Source organism: Megachile rotundata, chromosome 2 (genome assembly GCF_050947335.1).
Source record: "Megachile rotundata isolate GNS110a chromosome 2, iyMegRotu1, whole genome shotgun sequence".
NCBI lineage: Eukaryota > Metazoa > Arthropoda > Insecta > Hymenoptera > Megachilidae > Megachile > Megachile rotundata.
Genome location: NC_134984.1, coordinates 19,657,845 through 19,679,169, shown reverse-complemented (window position 1 = coordinate 19,679,169; position 21,325 = coordinate 19,657,845). Strand labels below are relative to the sequence as shown.

At 31.6% G+C, this 21,325-nt stretch overlaps 5 protein-coding genes across 24 annotated transcripts in view; 3 read left to right on the top strand and 2 right to left on the bottom strand.

The window, feature by feature from the left end:
• The first annotated feature begins 149 nt into the window (after positions 1 to 149).
• Positions 150 to 2,212, top strand: LOC100881658 (calcium load-activated calcium channel). Its single transcript, XM_003706745.3, has 4 exons — positions 150 to 575; positions 659 to 736; positions 840 to 1,159; positions 1,267 to 2,212. The coding sequence occupies exons 1-4, from the start codon at positions 515 to 517 to the stop codon at positions 1,357 to 1,359; spliced, it is 552 nt and encodes a 183-aa protein (XP_003706793.1). The 5' UTR covers positions 150 to 514; the 3' UTR covers positions 1,360 to 2,212.
• On the bottom strand, positions 1,776 to 15,876 carry PNUTS (Phosphatase 1 nuclear targeting subunit). 17 transcript variants are annotated; one of them, XM_076541477.1, is made up of 12 exons: positions 15,725 to 15,876; positions 15,430 to 15,610; positions 14,325 to 14,390; positions 14,052 to 14,264; positions 13,278 to 13,462; positions 11,355 to 12,922; positions 11,049 to 11,279; positions 5,190 to 5,416; positions 4,844 to 4,997; positions 4,452 to 4,769; positions 4,211 to 4,370; positions 1,885 to 3,945 (listed from the first exon to the last, which is right to left on the bottom strand). In XM_076541477.1, exons 4-12 carry the CDS (start codon positions 14,058 to 14,060, stop codon positions 3,111 to 3,113), a joined length of 3,687 nt encoding a protein of 1,228 aa, XP_076397592.1. In that variant the 5' UTR covers positions 14,061 to 14,264; positions 14,325 to 14,390; positions 15,430 to 15,610; positions 15,725 to 15,876; the 3' UTR covers positions 1,885 to 3,110. The 17 variants fall into 17 exon arrangements, with proteins under 17 accessions (XP_012148740.2, XP_012148741.2, XP_012148743.2 ...); XM_076541433.1 differs by having other exon boundaries at positions 11,049 to 12,922; positions 15,350 to 15,610; XM_076541432.1 differs by having other exon boundaries at positions 11,049 to 12,922.
• Positions 15,877 to 16,283: 407 nt separating this feature from the next.
• Positions 16,284 to 17,351, top strand: mRpS18B (mitochondrial ribosomal protein S18B). The gene is made up of 5 exons (XM_012293348.2): positions 16,284 to 16,450; positions 16,511 to 16,667; positions 16,745 to 16,842; positions 16,918 to 17,048; positions 17,134 to 17,351. The coding sequence occupies exons 1-5, from the start codon at positions 16,385 to 16,387 to the stop codon at positions 17,258 to 17,260; spliced, it is 579 nt and encodes a 192-aa protein (XP_012148738.2). The 5' UTR covers positions 16,284 to 16,384; the 3' UTR covers positions 17,261 to 17,351.
• Pyroxd1 (pyridine nucleotide-disulfide oxidoreductase domain 1) lies at positions 17,313 to 18,832 on the top strand. Its single transcript, XM_003706988.3, has one exon. The coding sequence runs from the start codon at positions 17,313 to 17,315 to the stop codon at positions 18,744 to 18,746; it is 1,434 nt and encodes a 477-aa protein (XP_003707036.2). The 3' UTR covers positions 18,747 to 18,832.
• The window catches only part of neb (kinesin family member nebbish), a 53,716-nt gene continuing 51,217 nt past the window's right edge, over positions 18,827 to 21,325 (bottom strand). For all 4 annotated transcript variants that reach the window (XM_076528930.1, XM_012293347.2, XM_003706904.3 and 1 more), the window contains 4 exons: positions 20,831 to 20,903; positions 20,591 to 20,760; positions 20,033 to 20,495; positions 18,827 to 19,954 (listed from right to left, as the gene is read on the bottom strand). In XM_076528930.1, the coding sequence (XP_076385045.1) occupies positions 19,241 to 19,954; positions 20,033 to 20,495; positions 20,591 to 20,760; positions 20,831 to 20,903 (1,420 nt within the window). In that variant the 3' untranslated portion in view covers positions 18,827 to 19,240. The remainder of the gene's footprint in view (positions 19,955 to 20,032; positions 20,496 to 20,590; positions 20,761 to 20,830; positions 20,904 to 21,325) is intronic.

The window sequence follows — 21,325 nt, the reverse complement described above, 5'->3', positions numbered from 1 at the left end:
AATTTATAATTATTTTTATCTATTTTAATTGTATACAAATGCACAAAATGGATTCCATATTTCAATTACAAAGTATAATAAATTTCTTTGTAACACATATAAATAATGTAAATAATTTTGGTCTCATCCCTAATAATACTTCAAATTCTTATTAGTTGCGTGCTGTGATAATTATAATTGATAAGTAGGGAATTTGGGAATCTTAGAACTTGAAGAATTTGAACATTGGAATATTTGAGAACTTGACAATAAAGAAATTTCTAATACGTACATTTTTTAATTCTTTAAACTTCTAAAATTTTTAGTTTACAAATCTTCAAATTCCCAAATTTCTAAATTTTCATATCTGTTGGATTTTTAACACGTCATCATTTCATGGTGCACGTACCGTGCACACTAACACATTATGAGTCCTTCGGCGGGCACTTGATTTGTTCATCACTCATTTAAAAGAGTAATACTCGGATTACATGTTTGAATAATTTAAATAATATTTAGATCTTTTAGTGTCAATATGTGGGCAGATACTATTTTAATCGTATTTATTAGTATCTGCACAGCTTTATTAGGAGAAGGTAAAAATTGTTTTCATTATACATTGTTTTCTTAACTTTAAGGTTATTTTTGTATTTCCATATTATTTTGAAATTGTTTATAGGTTTAACATGGTTAATGGTTTATAGAACAGAGAAATATCAAAAATTGAAATCGGAAGTAGAAAAGCAAAGTAAAAAGTGTAAGTTGCTGAATAATAATGGTGTCAAATAAAACTGTATTATGAACACTTTGTCATCAACACAAAATATTTATTAATGACAATTGTATGTAATATATTTCAGTGGAAAAGAGAAAGGAAGCACATGGAGATTCATTAGATAAGCAGCAAAAGAAGAAAATTGAACGAGAAGAAGAAAGATTAAAAAATAACAACAGAGATTTATCACTCGTAAAAATGAAATCAATGTTTGCAATTGGTTTTGCATTTACTGCTCTTTTAAGCATGTTCAATAGCATTTTTGATGGTAGAGTTGTGGCAAGATTGCCTTTTGTTCCAATTAGTTGGATACAAGGTTTATCCCATAGGAATCTTCCAGGAGATGATTATACAGAATGTTCCTTTATTTTTCTTTATATACTTTGCACTATGAGCATTAGACAGGTAAAGACTTTTTATATCATATTTCTAAAATAAAAATAATTCTAATTTTGTATTTTATTTAACTATAACATTTTTGAAAAATTTAAAACAGATGTTGTTATTTACAGAATATTCAAAAGCTACTTGGATTTGCTCCATCTAGAACAGCAAGTAAACAAAGTGGAAGCATTTTTGGCCCTCCACCTCAACAATTTAAATAAATTTAGAATTACTTAAATTAATGAAATATTTCTCATTCTATTTTAATTAATGAATGATTGATATCGAAAGAGATAAATTTTCATATAAATTAAAAGTGGAGCTTAATATATTATAATATATACTTGATGTGTATATTACCTTTTTGAATATACAGTTTAGTATACATATTATGTATATTTAATACTAATGTCTTTAATTTGTATATAATATATTGTTTTATTGACTATAAAAAAATTGTTGATAAGTAATTGTTTAAACATGTAATTGTTAGATGTATAAAGAAAAGTATGATTTTTATAGAAACATAAAAATGTAAAGATAGTCGTAAATATTTAAAAATATTAATGAAAAGATAATAAAATGTTTAAATATATTGTAAAGGGAGTCTTTTAATTGGTAGAGTAACTGCAGTATATTTTAGAAAATAGGTATGACTCATGTATTCCATCAAGCAGTTCTTATACAACAATCAATGTTATATACAAACATAACAATCAATCATATACAAAAAAATAACCACTACCTTTAATTCGTAAAAAATATTTAATACAATAGTATGCTAGCGATCACGTTTGTCGAATACATGTTCAACTTCACACGTGAAAAGGTATTCTACAAACATCCGATCGTTTTGCACTTCACTATTTCAAATTATACATACACGTCTTTACTAAAAACTTGCTTTCTTTTATATTATTACATATTATTTAAGCCTAAAACAGTCTCTTGTTATTAGAGCTAGCGAGATTTTATACAAAATGGTACAATTATAATATTTACAATCGATCTACATACACGACTAAATGTAAGATATCTTAATTTAATAAAAAGTTATTTAACTTATTATTTGAACTTTTGGTGTTACAATATTCCGTTGTATATTACCCTCGATTCATTTCAACAGTATTTTAATTACATACATATATTCATTAGTAGAAAGCGATTAGACACCCATGTGGCAATCTGAAAGACAAATGCTTCTTAAATTGGAATTTGCACTTTCTGCTCATTATAGCGTCATACACTTTGAAATCATCACTCGTCATGCCAATAAGATTAAAATCTACGACGATCCCGTACATTTTAGTTTTTATTATAATTACTTCAACCATATTTTCGGCAGTGGCTACTCTCTGTAAATTATGAACGAAAAAGGAAGACATGTCAATCGAGATTTTGTTCTACGAGACTCCAATTATTAATATGTTAAGAAAACAGATAAATAAAAAGTATCTTTAATATCATTTCAGACTTCATTAAATATCTGTTTAAAATTATAATAAAAAGTAATGTGTAGGAACCTCTTGCCGTCCAGCAGCCGACGAACCTATTTGTTTTTCTCTCATTATTATTTCGAATTCAAAGCAGCTTTCGATATTAAAATTCTGCACGATATTGTTCATAAAAAATAAACCTATCACGGAATTTTTTTCTTGTAATATTCACTTTCCATATTACACGATGCAAAAGAATCGAAAGTTATTGTATACCATTCAATCTTGAGAAAATATACGTGTATAAATGTCATATTATCTGCCTGATTCTTTGCATAATTAATAGAAAATTGCACGTTATAATCAATTTCCTCGACTAATATAAGCTTGTGTCGAATATAATTTGATATTTTTCATACGATCTCGTTCCGATACGATTTTTATTCATTCTCGTTGGTTCACTTTAAGTAGAATGAACATTCATATTATGCTACCCACGAAAATTCCAATAAATCCTTTCATCACTTCAACTATTTTCAAAACGGTGGACAGTTCACTCCGGGATGAAGATACTGACATTTATCACCAACCCGACAGTAACCATTTTTCGAAAATTGTCTGCACACGGGAGGCTGCTTTCCACTTCCTCTCCATCCGCCACCTCCTCTCCATCCTCCTCTCCCCGGTGGTCCCCCACCACCTCTGTACCAACCAGGTCCAGGAACTCCTCTACCTCTGCCGTGCATTGGGCCGCCACCTCTGGGACCTTGAAAGTTAGGCCCAGGACCGTACAAAGGACCAGGTGGTCCTTGGAAATTATTTGGATTCATGTTATTGAATCCCATGTCTTCCGGACCCATCATACCATAACCTTCTTGTTGTTGATTATACATAGGCGGTGGTCCTAACATTCCAGGCGGTACCATTGGACCACCTTCCATTCCCGGTGGAAATGCATTTGGCATATTGCCCATGGGATTCATTCCCATAGCATCAGGGACAACAACTTTTCCATCTCCAGTTCTCCAACCTCCTCCTCCGGCAGACATTGGACCTCCCATTTCTGGGCCTAACGGGCCCATGTGAGATGGTGGCATCATTTGCTGAGACATTTGAGGCATTGGTCCCATTGATGCTTGAGGACCCATAGGCGCCATTACTGGCTGTTGATTATGGGGGAACGAGGAATAATGGAAGTTTGAAACTGGAGGTGTCTGAGGTTGCAACTGCGGTTTTGGTTCTGGCCACGGCATGGAAGTAAAGTCTTTCTCGCTTTCTTTATTTCCTGTGAGGTCGTCCAAAGGAATGATTTTGGGTTCGCTATATACATGGTGACGCTCTTCATCAGGCTCCGCTGCAGAGTCTGGAATCCTGTAATTCAAACATATTATATAAGAAAACCATTCTACTTTCAAATAGAACATTTTAAGTAATCATGTTTTGTGGTACTCTGATCAATAAGTACAATCCATGTTTTAGATTATTCTTTGGCTTTGAGTACCTATTTTTTTACTATAGCATGAGTACTATTATTCACATGATTACAAAAATAAATATTCATGTGTTATAACATGCGATTTATAAAATTTTTTTTGCTTGTATTACTAACTATTCAACTATTGAAATATATACTTACATGCTTCGGTTGAAATATAACGCTTGTAAAATGCCTTTCTCCCGAGCATATTGAATATCTTTCTCCCTGCTGTCTTTTCCGGGCTCTACTAAGGCAGGAGGTAGATCGATCGGAATTAAAGGTTTCCACCTCGTTCTTTCCTCCATCAAATCTTCATTACCTATAAAAAAATGTTAAATTTTATTTCAGTATTCTAAATAACTAAAATATGGTAGACAATTTTTGATTATAAATAACATACTTAATTTTCTGGCCATCTGGAATGCTTCCCTCTCGTTTTGTTTTTCCATTTGTTTCATATCAGTGAACGTTTTCGTCACGTTCACCCTTTCTGTTTCATCCAACTCGAAGTAACGTACGGATTCCAAGTCCGTTTTCCATTTCAACACTTTTTTCGGCCCTTTACGTTTCTGAAGCAATAAAACGCTTCTCAGTCCATCGACATATCGTATTTCAGGATAAGCACCGACATTCTCTTTCTTTGTAGAATCTGACATGGAAGACGTATCCTCCGGAGAATCGGAAGTCTTTTCTTCTACATCGTCGTCCGGTGTAGGTGCTGAAAAGACAATAGAACATTTTTATATACACCACCAAAGAAATATAAAATATAAAACAAATCATAGAACTTACTGTTGCTTCCATCATCATCAACGTCCGCCTTAAATACTCTATTTTCTTTTTGATCATCGGACGTTTCTTCTTTCTCTTTCTTAGCATCGTCGTCCGAATTCTCTTTCTCTTTTTGCTCCTTATCTTCGTCTGTCTCCAAAGTGTCTTGGTAAAACTGCAAGAAAAAGTATGATTTAAACAAATGCAATATTGTAAAATAATCTTTCGATAAGCTTAAAATTAATAACAAATAGTTTCCTTAATTATTATTAAAAATTATAAGTTGTTTATTAAATAAATAAATAAAAATATGTTAATGTTATAGGAATGGTAATTAGTAATTTTATAGTTTAATAATTATACGAACCTTAAAGTTAGGCTTGACAACTACAGGTGATTTTTCATCGGCACTTGGTGGTGAGGTGGGTGGAGGTGTAACATCACGATTATCGCTACTGGCAGTTTCCTGTTTCTTCGCTTCCGTGGGACCGTCTTTCGTGATGGATGTTCTCCGCTTCCTCTTCCTCGGTTCTTTACTTTTCGTCGATGCAGTCAAAGCATCCATAAACATATCACTTTCTTGCAAAACCATCGCTGGAAAAAAATTATAATAATCACCTATTAATTAAAATAAAAGAATACAACAGAAGAAAAACATTGATATGTTAATTATCTTATCATCAGAAATTGTTGCGCTAACGTGATTACATTCGAAGTAGTACAACTGTTAATTAATATCGGATATAAATATGTATATTTAAATAAAGAAATTTTTATTTCAGTATAAAGTTTCTCGCTGTGTTCCCCAATTCGAATGTAATAAAAATAATAAACGTTCTCCAAACGTAATCCTGTAAAGTAAACTTTAATTACAAAATTTTGGTAAATTATTGCTAAAAAGTTGTAAAGGATTAACAAAGTTGCGTGAAGATTGATAGACGCTTCATGATCGCACTGAAACTAAGTAAAGATTTTTAGCGGAGAACGGACGAAGACATCAATAAATCTGTAACAAAATTAAAGTAGTTATTGTTTCTATATTATATTGAAATTGGAAAATCAAATTATTATCATGACGTAATCTTCGATAAAGTATATTTTAATACACGAATACATATGGCAAGTTTTAATATTCATAATATCGATAAATTATGATAAGTTAAATAATCATAAATGTATTAATAAATGTCTTATGAAAGGAATAAATCGATATAATCCAAAGTTTTAAGCAAAGATAAACGCGCACCCGTTTAATATTAACATCATTCAAAGTACGTAAACTCGTGACGAGCAAAAGGCGTAAATATAAATGCAGAAGACATTATAAATGTGTATTTTTTATAATCTACGAACACGTTTGTTATCTGCAAGGTTTTTCTTTTTTCATTAATCAGATACATAAAAAAACAGCAATCGTTCAATCGACGCTAAAAGCATTTCGCTCCTAAAGCGCGATGTATTTTTCAAATTTTCTGCGATGCGTAAATGCGTGGACGCATTAATTATCATATAAATTTATAGTTTCAGTGACATGCAGAAACGAAAAGTTGAATTTTTGTTTAATGATCAATATATATTTTAATGCTTCGTGTAACATTTTTCCCGTTTCGTCGAATTCAAAGATATTTTTAATAACTTTTACATAAAACAAGAATCAGTGGCTACGAACAACGTGAAAACTCGATGTCGAATTTTTGATTATAACAAATCGATGTTACGCGACGAGATTTAAGATGCAAGAAAAAGGATATGGAATCGATGATAAAATACATTTATAATCGTCGAAACGCATTTGATAGAAGTAATAATAACAAACTGGGGAATAATATATGGGTTTTAATTGTACGGCTCCAATTTTATTTCCATAAACCTTTAAAATCACGCTCGTTAGTCGTTTGCTTCGTTTCAAACGCGTTCTGCAGAAGTCGTACATTCAACTAGTTTATTAATAATAAATAAATAAACATTTAGTTTCGTTTTATAATAATTACTTCGAACGTGTACACTCTTTATTCGAACAAATTTTACGCAATCGAATCAACGATAATTTAAAGTTATTCCATTCTTTTTACGTCTTTTCGTATTTCAAGAGAAGCAACAGAGATTAAAGAATGATTATTTTCCTCGGCAAAGAAATGATAGAAAATTCTTAAATAACAATAACTGCTGAATATTCACAAAAAACAAATAACAACGTAAACATAATTACAATAATATAAATAAAATTTAAATATAATATTACATACTATATTAAGGACAACTATTTTAATTCGAATTAGACGTACAAAAATTAATATTAACATTTTATTTTGAATTACTATCTTGTAATAAGATAAAATGCTAACAAACGCATACATATTTTTTAAAAAGCGTTTTCTGTAGTTATAAAAAAGGAATCGAATAAAAGAAACTATAAATAGTAGCTGAAATAATAAGGCAAGCTACTTGATCGTTCGTTTAATATCTTTTTCAAGTTCAAATTGAAACACCGCACGACAAGAAAATCGTCGACGAATGGCGCGGATCTAAATATGTGGAACGGTTAATATAATGCGTGAGCGTAATGCATTGCCACGAGAAATAGTCTGGCCTCATACGCGATAGCCGACGTAAAGACCATTGCAAAAACATCGTCCTTAGTACTCGAGAACACCAACAAGTGCGCCGTTGCGCAACTCCGCCGTAATTCCCGCCTATTCTCTTTCGACGCGTCTAATTCAAACAAATTATTTTTAAATCTTTCTTTCTCTCTCTCTATTTAATTATTCAAATTGTCCAATATTGAAATATATCAACTCTGTTGTATCGATTCTGTTTTCTTCGTATATTTGAATTCGAATTAACTACGTATTTCTCTTCGAACCGCAATAGGATTTGTTTCCATCAGATAAGAGATTCCCAAAATGAGGGTGTGGGATATTTTGATCTTGAAATTTAGAAAGATATGATTTTGGGTGGGTCGCGTTAAATATTAAAATATAAAAAAATTAAAAGTAGTGTAGCGATATTTTTTATTCAACCCCCCTTTCCTTTTTTAAAATAGCGTTACAAGCATGAATAATATATAACTCTGAAAACACTCTTGTACAAATGGATTTCAAACTAACTGTTATTCAGAGAAGTTCGTATACACCAGTGATATGCAGATCAAGTGTCCATCGATGAGCTCACGGGTGCAACGACGAGGTGTTGGAAATCCATAGGCATTTCAATTTTCACCTTTAGAAATTTGGTCATTTGTAAATTTGGAAACGTGTAGATTTAGAGATCTGGAAACTTGAGAATTCGAGGATTTATAGATACGGGAATTTGGAGTGTTTTAGATTTAGTGGTTCAGAAATGGTGGAATTTGAAAAGTTTCAAAATTTGGAGATTTTCAAACTGAGAATTTGACTACCCATCAGCGCCCGCGAGTGCACACCACTTGCCCATCACTGGTACACACGATAATGTATCTTTCGATTTATCTATCTTGTTTCAACGTATTGAACATGAATTTTTGTTTGAATTCGATAAATTTTAGGATAAATAACAGAATACGCTTGCATCGAGCACAATCATCGATTAGGAAACATCAAAGTTTCGTTTCTCCTGTATTTTCTTCTTTATATCTTTTTTCCCATTCCAGTAACGTTTTCGATTCGTTTAATGCGCGATTACTGGCAAGGAAGAAGACCTTCTTCGCCATGTCGACGTTGTCATTGGAAATAGACGAATTACACGTCGTAAGAAGAGACTCGTTGATCCTAAGGGGCGGCTTGTTCGAAGACGTTGAGTCGGTACGCAGCGTCGTATTTTTCATGCATTTTTTTTCGGAAGTGCTTTTCCACGAAATTCCACATTCGTTTTCAAACGAATTTCCTTCGAACATCATGCCACGCATTTTTTGTTCGCTTTTCCATGTATTCATCCATACATACAATTACTTTCTGCTTCTCTTTTTCATCTCTTTCTCCATCTCACTCTCCCTCTTTCTTTCTCTATTTCTCTCTCGCTCTCCCATTCTCTCTCATTCTTTCTCGCGTTCAGAAGGATATCTTGGGACTATATGCCCGATGCAAATTTCAATTCTCTCTGATGAACGTATTTCGATTGATTGTGCGAATTCACTGTGAATTAAACAATGTTACAGAATTGGAAATGACGTATCTCAAGTAACAATTTTGTTTGCCCTGTGCAATGACACTTGAAATGGTATCACAATGTTAAGACATTGCATCCATTTATTAAACAATAAGAAATTATCAAAGCAGAAACCTTATCGTTTTTGATGTAGTACGAGTAAACTACAATATGTTATATCAACGTTATCCAGCACAGTGATTGGCACCAATGGGTACACTATCTCTTGTTATATTGCTACGAACGAGACTGTAGCAAATGATAATAGAGAAAGGCTTTTCCACACAGCATTTACAAATTTACAAATTTCGAGATTCTAAACTAAAAACTGTGTAATTTCTCAGTTTCAGAATTTCTAAATTTATATATTTGAAAATGTGAATCCATGAACCGCCGTACGCTACAACGATAAGAGGGCGCCACTAGCGTACGAGAAAGTTCATATGAAGGAAACTCGCTCGGACCGGCAATATAAGTGATGGCAATATGTTGTGCCTCGAGGGCGCTATATTCGCGAGGTTGTCAGGAGTGGAAAGATGATATCGATATTGTCCTCTTTCTTGCACATCTCGTTATTGCACCGACCGTGCATCACTACGAGTTCTTCGACGGACACTTAATCTGTTCATCACTGAACGTAGCGTAACTTTACTATCGCAACCTAGTAGATCGTTTCAACATACGATACCATTTTGAGTGTCCAGATTTGCACTTTCAATTTTGTACGATTAGTCACCGAGAGGATGGAAATCTGGATGGGCTCACGGAATTGAGTGTTTTGCTTTATCAAGCATTCAGTGAGCAAGATGTATAGCAGAAACCCAAGAGTTAAATATTTCCAGATTTCTGATCAATTTATTTAAATGCTTAATAGGGTGTACATGTACAAGGGAAGAAGTATGGACAGACAAGAGTTGGTTTGTTTCCTTACCTAGATAGATTAGTAATATCCATGGTGACTTCTATCGGTGTAATCAGTTTGTTGGAGAACAGTAAAACACACACCCCGAAAAGATATATCGATAAGAACACACCTTTCGTTATTCTTTTTTTTTGTTTTATCCAAATATTCGTAGAAGAAACTGCACAATTAATTCGAATATTTCGCTTATTAAAAATATTTTGACTATACGAATTTACCACGTGGCACTATAGCGTTTAGATATTACGTACGATATTTAGTTAGTACTTTATCGAAGATTACCTGCTGAAGCTTCTTAATATAGCAAATAAATCGATGCTCAAAGAGATGATCCTAATGTCTTCGTTCTTCTAACGTGATGTTAATTATCGAGGCAAGCACAAGAGAAATCCGTTCGATCCACTTCCATGTGGGTCGAGTGATATGTTTTCTTATACCTTCTACAATATTCTAATAATTTGTAGGAAAGTAATACAGGGTCCTATTATATACTATAAACTAAAATATATATGCCTGAAAGAAGTTGTGAATTAATAAAAATAAGTAAGAAAACTATGTAAATTTAGCGAATGAAGTGAAATATCAATATTCACGCAACAGATATAAAGTATATAAATATATATAGTTTGCTCGTGTTTCTCCTGGAGCCAACCACCTGCAAACTCAATATTAAGAAGTTAGTAATAGAATGGTATAATAGAAGAAACTGATATTCGAAGACTAGTTATTTTAAGTTGAATTTGGTAACTTGATTTACTTCCTAATTTTTGCATAACAAAAGTTTAATCATAAAACTAAAATCAAGAAACATTAAGTTAAATGCTTTTACATTGTCTTTTTTCTACTTTTACGAAGTGAAATAATTTGAAAGAAGACTGCACAATGTATCAGTTTAAATAATTTTAACATTAGAATTACGTGTTAAAATATACTAAGCGTTAAACTACTCGCTAAAATATAAATTACTCGTAAAAAACGTATGCACACTAATGATAAAAAAAGAAGCTGGTTTTAAGTTTAAAGTATCTAGTCTTGGAACATCAGCATTAGATAAGAATTTTAGATAATATATACCTTTGTCCCTAAAGAATTAAAATTAAAGTTAACTTGTAGAAAAAAATAATATACATGTACTTGCAAAGAAATATTTGAAATATATTTTAGAGATTGAATAATACTTACGTTTTGGTTTTGGTGGTATCAATTTGATGCCTCCTTTCTTTTCTTCGCCTGGAGGAGTTGTTGGCGAGTCCAATGATAATTTCGCTCGTTTATCCGCTGTTGGAATAGCTTCTCTAAGTGGAGATGGCCTTTTTAAAACAGGTAATTTTTGGGGTATAACCTTCTTATCAATGATAGGATTTGGTTTTTTTGCTGATCTAGGTGGAGGAGGTTTTACTTCTTCCTCCAGACCTGTTGATCGAAATTTAGAGTTAAATGTTTTCACAGTCTTTGGTCGTGATGTAGAATCCTGAGAATTTTTCCTACTCTCAATAGAAATAGAAATATTCTTTTTTTCTGGGATCGAAACAATTTTCTTTGAATCAGTCTTATTTTCTTTAGAACTATCTCGAGAATCCGTTGACGATTTTCTTACGACTGCATCTCCGGACTTTTCTTCTTCTGATTTTTTCTTCGGTATTTTCCCCAATTTGGAACTCAGTGCTTGACCTTGTACTTTTTCTAGAGTTGCTTTATCCTTCTCTGCCTGATCTTTCTTCTGCTTTTCTTTTTCTCGTTCTTTATCGGTTTTACTTTTACTAGAGCTATGTTTACTGGATGAATTGGATGAGTGATGTTTATCCTTGTCCTTGGAAGACTTGTCCTTGGAACTATAACTTTTTGAACTACTACTACTAGAGCGATGACTACTGGATTTATAAGATGTGGAACTACTACGATGCGAACTGGAACTGGAGGTATGTTTAGAACTTTTAGAAGATGAAGACGAACTATGATGATTTTTTTTATCTGAACTACTAGATTTTTTTTCATCTTTTTTAGTAGAGTCCCGATTTTCTTTATTACTAGACTTACTACTTTCACTACTACCATTGTCTTTAATGTCTTTAATGTCTTTATTGTCCCTACTCTTAACAATGTCCACGTCGAGATCGTCCGTGGAATCTACTACAGTTTGTTTCACTTCACTTGAAACTTGGTCTAATTTTTCAGATTGTACATCTGCTTCACAATCTTGTCCACTGACTACACCATCACTAAGTTCCGTAGATGCTACTTCCTCCTCAGAATTTTCTTTCACAGGAGGTGTATCATCCACAACATCTCCATTAACTTCTACTTTTGTACTGTTTGCATTTAAAACACTATTAATATTTGCAGCATCTGTCTCCACTTTCGTAAGAATTTGTTTGCCTTCACGAATTGTAATTTTATACACAGGAACTGGAGACTGAGAAGACGTGGATACCACAACAAAAGCAGGCTTTTTTGATTGCTGTGTTGACAATTGTTGTTGTATTTGCACCTGTTGTGGTTTGCTAACAACTTGCAACTGTAAGGATTGTACGGTTGTCCTCTCTTGCAACTGATGTTGTTGTTCTTGCGATTGTTGTTGCTGCTGAACATGAGATACAGCAACAGTTGATGTAGAGTTTGGAATAAATTGTAGATCTTGCACCTGAACCGTTGCATTTTCTGCACCATCAGTAACTTGTTGAATACCACAATGAATGGAATACTGTTGTTGCTGTGGTTGTGTCGACTGAGGAACTAAACTTTGTCCCAAAGCCCCAGTTGTTTGTACCGGAATCGTCATGATTTGTGCTGGTACAGAATTCGGTGCAGCTTCTCCTTTCACTATTTTTAACCACTGCTCAACTAATCGACTAGCCAACACTCTAACACCTTGATGACTACCTTCCTTTGATAAACCTTTTATCAATTTTGGACAATTGTTGCTCTTTAATCGTTCAATATCTACTGGACATAACAAGAGAAGCTCAAGCAGTTCTTGAATCAGAGCCCAATTTTTTGCAAGAATGCCATCAGTGAGCCACATATGAACGAGATTCCATCCTCCAGCACCCATAAATCTGAACAAAGAAAAATATTGTTTATATTATAAATTACATTGTACTGTATCACTTTTTCTCTAATGATACATCAAATAATTTAAATAAATGAAATTGTGGAACTCTCATCAGTGAGTACAGTCCATATATTAAAACTGTTCATTGGTTTAGAGTACCTATTTTTTTTAATCTAGCATATTTATTATATATCACACAGGAATACAAGGTATGAATATCTGTGTGTATGCAATATGCAATATAAAGAATTTTACTTTCAACATAAACATTTGTTCAATTAAATCTTCTTAAAGTGAATATTATTTATTTGATGTATAAAAAATTAATAATACAGGTAAAAAAGAGCTCATATACTTACTGGCTAAGTAAATCAGTATTTGTAGTTTTTAATATTTGTATGTAAATGCATTTTGAAACAAGTTTCTTTGAAAACTTTGTCATTAAATTAGTCAATCGATGAACTTCTTCTTTACTTTTAATACCTCCAGTTGGCCCCAATAAAACGCTAAGACATTTCAATAAAGATAGAGGATCTATACGTGGCTGAAAAAGCACATGTAAAATGTCATATATGTTGAAGTTTAAGCAGATTATACATAATAATGCAATTGTGTGTAATTATGTGTAATAATGTAAAAACTTAATCCACCAAAATTCAAATGTTTTAAATGAAATGTCATCAATTCGACTTTATATTTTTATTTTTTTTAACTAAACAGGATTAGGTCCCACAGTTTCATTAACAGTATCTGTGTTTCATACCAAGTACGACAAAGCAGTTTTTGAAAATTCAATAATTAAAATATTCTAAAATTTGAAAATTTAAGAATATATCCCTAATACCACATGGGTAGAAAATACCAGTCTATATTTTGGTATAGAATGATTACATCCAAAATTTATTAAATTGAAATTTGTCTGAATACTTATGTTATTTGCTTTTCTGAATATTTAATAATTCAAGTTCATTTAAATTAACATCTACTAAAATACCTTTCCATTATATGGGATATTTTATAACCTCATATTATGTAATGATGAAAGTATACATTACATTAAAACATTTCAATGTGAAAGGATAACTTGTTAAATATACATATAAATGTAAGGAAAAAGCGATAGAATCATTTACCTTCACCATTTTATTACTCGATACGAGTATTAGTAACGTATATTACATTAATTTTTAAAATAAACTCTCATTAAACTACCTACATCGTGCGAATATTAAAAAGTCGGTAATGCCACAAATAGAATACGAGGTCAAATGAATGAAGGTTATTGATCCTAGCGCTTTCCCCTTCCATTACACGTCAATCGTAATTCATCGCACATGGCGCCCTCTCTAAAGAAATTTACAAACTAAGAAGAAAGTGATTGATTCGAACAAAAAAACTAGACTTACCATTTTGATGTTATTCTTGACGATTTAACGCATATTGAAGTACAAACAAAGGATCATGTCGTAAATCTGCAATGAAACACAAAAACATTCGTTCTTTTAATGGTGAAACGAAACACAGTTTTTCGAGGCTAAGCATACGCGACACCGCCATATTGTTCAACATTCTAACGAATATAGATTGTATTTAACTCAAAAAAATCCACGTCTACGAATAAAAAATTATATCTAAGATCATTACCTAAGCCTAAAATATACTTTCACGGACAATTGTTCGTTAACAAGAAATTCTTGAAATGCTTCGTAATTCTCATTGCCCTTATCATTCAACTATACAAAGAATCTGCCCTCACAAAACGGAAATGAGAATCGAAAGGATTTTTGTACAGAATCTTTTACTATTTTAATTATTTCGTTATTTTGCATTCTTCAATAAGAAATATCTATAAATACTTCAATTATGTAAAAGAAGCTACAAATAGCGAAACTATCAATGTAAGAGGTGAACTCTTCAGTCAACGGCGATCACTCGATGGTCAACTGGCGAATCTCTTCCTGCGCAATACTTCTGCGCATGTCCCACCCAGAATGGTTGCACAATCAACCAATCACGTTTCGAATCCCTTTTAACATCGACCAATAACCGTTACGACCCCACCCTTTCACTTGACATCACCGAGCAACTTCTATTTATAGCTCACCATGATGATCCATTTATATTATATGAAAATTATTACGAAAATTGTAGTTTTTTTCAAATATATGCAATCACTAACACTTTTTATAGCGTTCCGATAATACTTTGTTTATCACTCTTGCAATTTCAACAGAAAATAGATACCTCGCATGCAACTTCTATCGTGAAAATCCGACAGTTCCAACGATACAATTAAGTTATATCACTACTGTATTAATTGTCCTATACTGTCTAACCCTCAAATATTTTCCTACTAAGTTTTTTCTGTTTTTATTATATTCATTACGAGATATATGTATGTAGCGATATAAAAATGTAATGAAAACTGTACCAGACTCTGCTAGTTGTTTTAAATAAAATGCTGTCAGAAAAGAAACTTCGGCTTTTTTGAACGACAGAAAAGCCACTCACATTTGATTAATAATTAAATCCTTTTTATGGAAAATAAATGTTCACAGCAGTGTATAAGAAATTTAACATTTCCTATACACGATAGCGACGTGGCCCTACGTTTTGATGAAAATAGGCTACGCATCAGCAAACGCTACAAGATTGTCCGAAATCCGTAAGTATCTTCTTCTTCAGCTGCCATCTGTAATCAAACATTGTTTAAATTTTACTTTTATTACCTTAGTGTCGCTTTTCTTGTAATATCTTGTTGAACAATTCCAAAATTTACTATTAACTTAAGTAAAATTATTCTCACCTAACTACGTAGAACCTGCTGTTACGCCCAAGTCGGAAGTATCTTATTTTCGTCATCCGAATCAAATGTTGGTTTATTTTATTGTATATTATATTATTATTAGAGACAATTAATTATAAATATATTACTATAAAATATTAAAATGAAAATAAAAGAATAATAATTCATTTTTTAAATATGTCCAATATTTCAATGCAATGAAACAATAACTTTTTTGACTAGTCCTTATATGAACTTTAAAATGACTTTAATCATACGAGCAACTTTTATGAAACACGACTTTGATAATAACTTGTAATATTATAAATGATGCATATTTAAAAAAAAATGTTGATATATGTTCCTGAATGGTTTAATACAATTTAGTAATAAAATGCTTTTCGGTACTAGTTTATTGATATCGAATAAAAATTGGTTTAAATATTAAAAAATTAAATATAATAGTGACATATGAAAATAAATAATATAAATGTATTTTAATATTAATATAAGATGTTTAGTTAGGCACAATTACTAAATTTAATTGTTTCTTATTTGATTATGTTTTTGCTCATGAATTCCGGTTTCATTAGGTCGCAGGAAATTCCTACTACGAATGTCGGGTAATTGAATTATTGCAGATATCAAGAGTTTTAAGAGATATATTTAAATAAAAAAACAATGTCATTGATATTAAATAAATTATTCTTAGCTGGATCAATTTTTCGAAGTAATCTAACTGCAAAAGTAAGGGATAACATAGTAACTATTATTAGTATTTATACATGATTATGAATTACATTTTAGGTTATTTCTACGAAATTCATACGTTCTACGTCTACAAATTCTAACGAGATAGATGTAATAGAAGAGAATGGAATAAAATATCCAGTTTTGAATGTTACAAAAGACAGAACTAAAATTATTCCTGCTGAAACTAGTATACAATATTTACAGAGTACTGGTATGTTTTTAATAAAAAGAAACTCTAGGAGGATCTTTTAGTGTATATTGTATTGTATTTATAAAATAATATTTTAGCTTACAAACTAACTTATGGAGACTATCCAGTGTGGAAGTTTTATAGGCGCAATTTTAAAGGACAGTTTGCACCGAAAAAGACAAGAAAAATGTGCATTGTAAGTATTTTTAAAGTAAATTCAAGTTATTTTGATCATTGTCAATGTTATGATGGTGTTGTCAATCTTTTATAGAGAGGTGGAGTGATTTCCACTGGTAATCCTTGTCCAATCTGTAGAGATGAATATTTAGTTCTTGATTACCGTAATGTTGAGTTGTTAAAACAGTTTATTTCCGAATACACTGGAGAAATCTTAAGTTATAGGTAGGTACTTTTATTTTTCTGAATATAAAAGAAATTACAAAACGATTACGTACAATATTATTAACTTTTGTATTTTATTTTATAGTTATACTGGTATTTGTCAAAGATCTCATAATAATCTTCTTGCTGCTATAATGAAAGCAAGGGACTATGGATTACTTACATATGATGTTCATTATAGGTATTATGATCATTCAGAGTGGCAAAATTAATTATTAAATTTTAAATTGTGATTAAAATTTTGTATTCAATAAGAACGCAACAATGAGTAAGGAAGAAATAAATTGTACATTTGCAATAGTAGGTGGTGGTATTGCAGGAGTATCTTGTGTTGAAAGCATAGGTTTCCTTGCACCAGAAGAAAGTACTGTTTTAATTACAGCAAGTCCTTTAATAAAGGCAGTTACAAATATAATTCCTCTTGGTAAAACTTTAATGCAGTTTAACGTGGAAGAGAAGGATGTAGAAACTTTAACAAATACACGCAATTCTTTAATAGTTATTCACGATTTTGTAGAGAAAGTAAATACCACAAATAAGCAACTTGAGACAAAAAATGGAAGAATCATACATTATAAAATGTTATGTCTTTGTAATGGTGCTAGGCCTAAGCTTGTAGCAGAACGTAATAATTTTGTATTAGGAATAAGAGATACAGAGTCAGTTGTTCAATTTTCTCAAAAAATAAAATCTTCAAGAAAAATTGTAATAATTGGAAACGGAGGTATTGCTACCGAAATTATACATGAAGTGGATGGCATTGAGATGGTATGGGTAATTAAAGATAAACATATTTCTGCAACATTTATTGATCCTGGAGCTGCAGAATTTTTTGTAGATAAGGTATACAGAACCAATACATCTACAAATGTTAATACAAATACTGTGACAAAGAGGATGAGATACACAATATCTGATCCTACAGCTGTAAAAGCTGGTCCAGCTTTGGGTCCAGATTGGCACAATAATTTTGATATAAAAGGTACTTATTTGAAAGCTTCAAAAGTACAGATAGAATATGAGTGTGAAATGATTAAGATTCTTAATGAATCAGAAAAAAAAGAATTTGATCCTATGCAAGAATGGCCTGTGTATGTTGAACTAACAAATGGAAAGATTATTGGTTGTGACTTTATTGTGTCAGCAACAGGTGTAATACCAAATACCAATATAACAGGTTTAGAAGATATTACAAAAGGAGAAGATGGAGGTCTGTTGGTAGATTGGAAACTAGAGACTTCAAAGCAAGATGTATATGCTGCAGGAGATGTATGCAGTGCAGGATGGGAAATAGCGAAACATTGGTTTCAAATGAGATTGTGGACTCAAGCTCACCAAATGGGACGATATGCCGCTAAATCAATGGTTTCAAAATTAAGAAATGAAGAGTTTTTGCAAGATTTTTGTTTTGAACTTTTTACTCATGTCACTAAATTTTTTGGTTACAAGGTAGTTTTACTTGGTTTATTTAATGGACAAAAATTGGATAATAAATATGAAATACTGTTACGTATGACTAAAGGACAAGAATACATAAAACTCATTCTGGAGAATGGCAAAATGCAAGGAGCAGTGTTAATTGGGGATACTGATTTAGAAGAAATGTGTGAGAATTTAATACTTAATCAATTGGATTTGAGTGACTATGGCGAAGATTTATTAAATCCTGATATTGACATTGAAGATTATTTTGATTAATCATATACAGTAATTTTTGTGTTTATTTCATGTAGCATTGTTTATTATAAACAGTACAAAATATTCATATACATTTGAAATTTTAATTGCAATTTCTATTTATTATCAGTCCATGACATGTATTGTACAAAATATACATGAAATATTTGCATTCATAAGAAACAAGTACCGAGTTATGTACCATGTAACTAGTACTACAAGTCCCATGTTAAAAAAAAAAATTATTTTGAAAAATTAATAACATAATTTTACACATTTTATAAAAACTTAAGTTCATATAAGAAATAGAAACATTCTACAAGTCAGATCTAGATATATAAACAATACATAACATATTATGAATAGTAAAAAATAAAGCCGTAACTATTAAATATTGATATAGTTAAACATATTTCTTTGTTTCATTTAACATTTGTTTGGTTCACATATATTTAAAATTCCTCTAAATAACTTTACATTATTTATTTAATCGTCTGTAAATAAATTTTCTTTTACTAAGTTAGCTCCTTGTTTAATTTATCTGTAAATCTAACGCTTTTTTGAGCAATTTTGTCAGTTTTGATATTATTACATAAAGTAGATTTCGTTGGTGTAACAGATTCTGCATTGCTAGCTTCAGGAAGTACATTTTCACATTTTTCAATTACACTACAATTCTGAGTAGAATTTATAGTTTCAATTGTGTCTTCGCCAAAGTTTTTCACTTCTAGTGCTTCGCGCAAATTACTGATAATACTTTGCATATTATTAAGCGATTCCGTGATTAACTGAACCCCATTATTTCTATCGCACAATTTACGCAAAGTTTTTGTAGCCAGTTCTATTTGTATAAGACAAGAATTTATAATTTCTTGTTCTTTAGAGGAATCGATGTTTTGATCGTTGTATGTATTTTCAAGTACAGAGGTTTCCAATGAAAATTGTTGCAAACTCTCATTTAGATGTTTCTTCACCGGTGTCATGTTTATTGAAATTCGACTGTTATTTAAGGAATCTTCGAAAGTTTCTGTATTTTCGTACTGTTCCCAAACTTCTTCCGATGTATATAATTCCTTTATTGAATCTTCGATATCGTAATCTCGTAAACGATGGACCCACTCTAGAAATCGCATTGGTTCCCAAAACGTTTCTTTCATGCAGTCTCTATTTCTTATACGAATTACCGATTTTAAACTCTTATTTTCAATTATTTGTTGCTGGTCAAATTCCTAAAAGCGTAATAATTGATTACATATATAAATAGAAATTATCCACTTGAAAATAAAATTGGCGTAGTAGATACGTACGTAATTAAGACCAACTTCTCTACACCGTTCAGTAGCTTCTTTTACCAATAACTGTATTTCATGTAAGCTAATACCACCATCGGTTATAGCTTCTGCACTCGCTTTCATTTTCAGAGCATACTCGGCATCTGCTGCCTTCTCATTTAAAATGTTTTCTAATTCTTGCAAAAATGTTGTCTTGTACGGTGCAATGGTAACTTTTTTTTGCTCCAATTGCATTTGTTTTAATCTATTATTTGTTTTAACTTCGTTCGCGAGCAATTCTTTCTCCAATTCCAATTCTTTTTTCTTTTGATAAATTTGTTCCAGTGCAATCTTTTGTTCTTCAACCGTAGAACCGAGGATCTCAATTTTACGTTCATACAGTAATTTCTGAGATCCCAATTGCATCTCAGCTTCTCGTTTCGCATTTTCCAGTTCTTTTATTGCCTTCCGTTTGCTTTCGTCTAATTCTGCTCTTAATCTATATCAAAAATAAAATAATAAAACAACGTTAAATATCCATTATTGTACACACTAGTTATTATCGTTGAATAAACAGTATCGAATGGCTCATACTTCTCCTCCTGTACTTTAAGAATTTCTTCATGAGCAAATTCGTAATCGACTGCTTGCGTAGAAATTTGAATATTGCTACATTCATCGTACGGGTTTGAGACTTTGAAATAATGATTTCCGCCGATTACTAATCGATCACCATGCTTTAGGATAACTTTACCAGTCACCATCTACGACAGAATGAATAATTCATTTTCAATAATTAACATAAAATGTTAATAACATTTTTTGAAGTATTACCTGTCCATTGACGTAGGTATCTCCGTGCGCTTCCGCCGATAATGTAAGTTTTCCATCACTATTTTCAATGGTACTGTCAAATAAATAAAATATCAATCATATCATATCGTACTGTATCAAATATGTATCATATTCCAAGAATAATGTTAATCACTCGCATAAGAAACACATTCGTCAAATTTTTGATATGTGGATTCAGACATGTAGGAATATAGGAACATGCCTCCCGATATAACACTCATACGTTTCGCTTTCAGAATATAAATTTGTGTGAAAATATTTACACCGTGCAATAATACTTACACTGCTCAAAAATCCGTCATGCAGTTTTATACAAAATATCTGTTAGTACCATGTTACAAACGAAGATAAGCATGCGTTAGTGAGAGATAAACGATCAAAGAAAACAAAAGTCAAAGATATTTTTCTCTTATACCATGAATCACAAACAGCAATTAAACTGTGCATCGTGCACAAGACAATGAGGAAGATGAG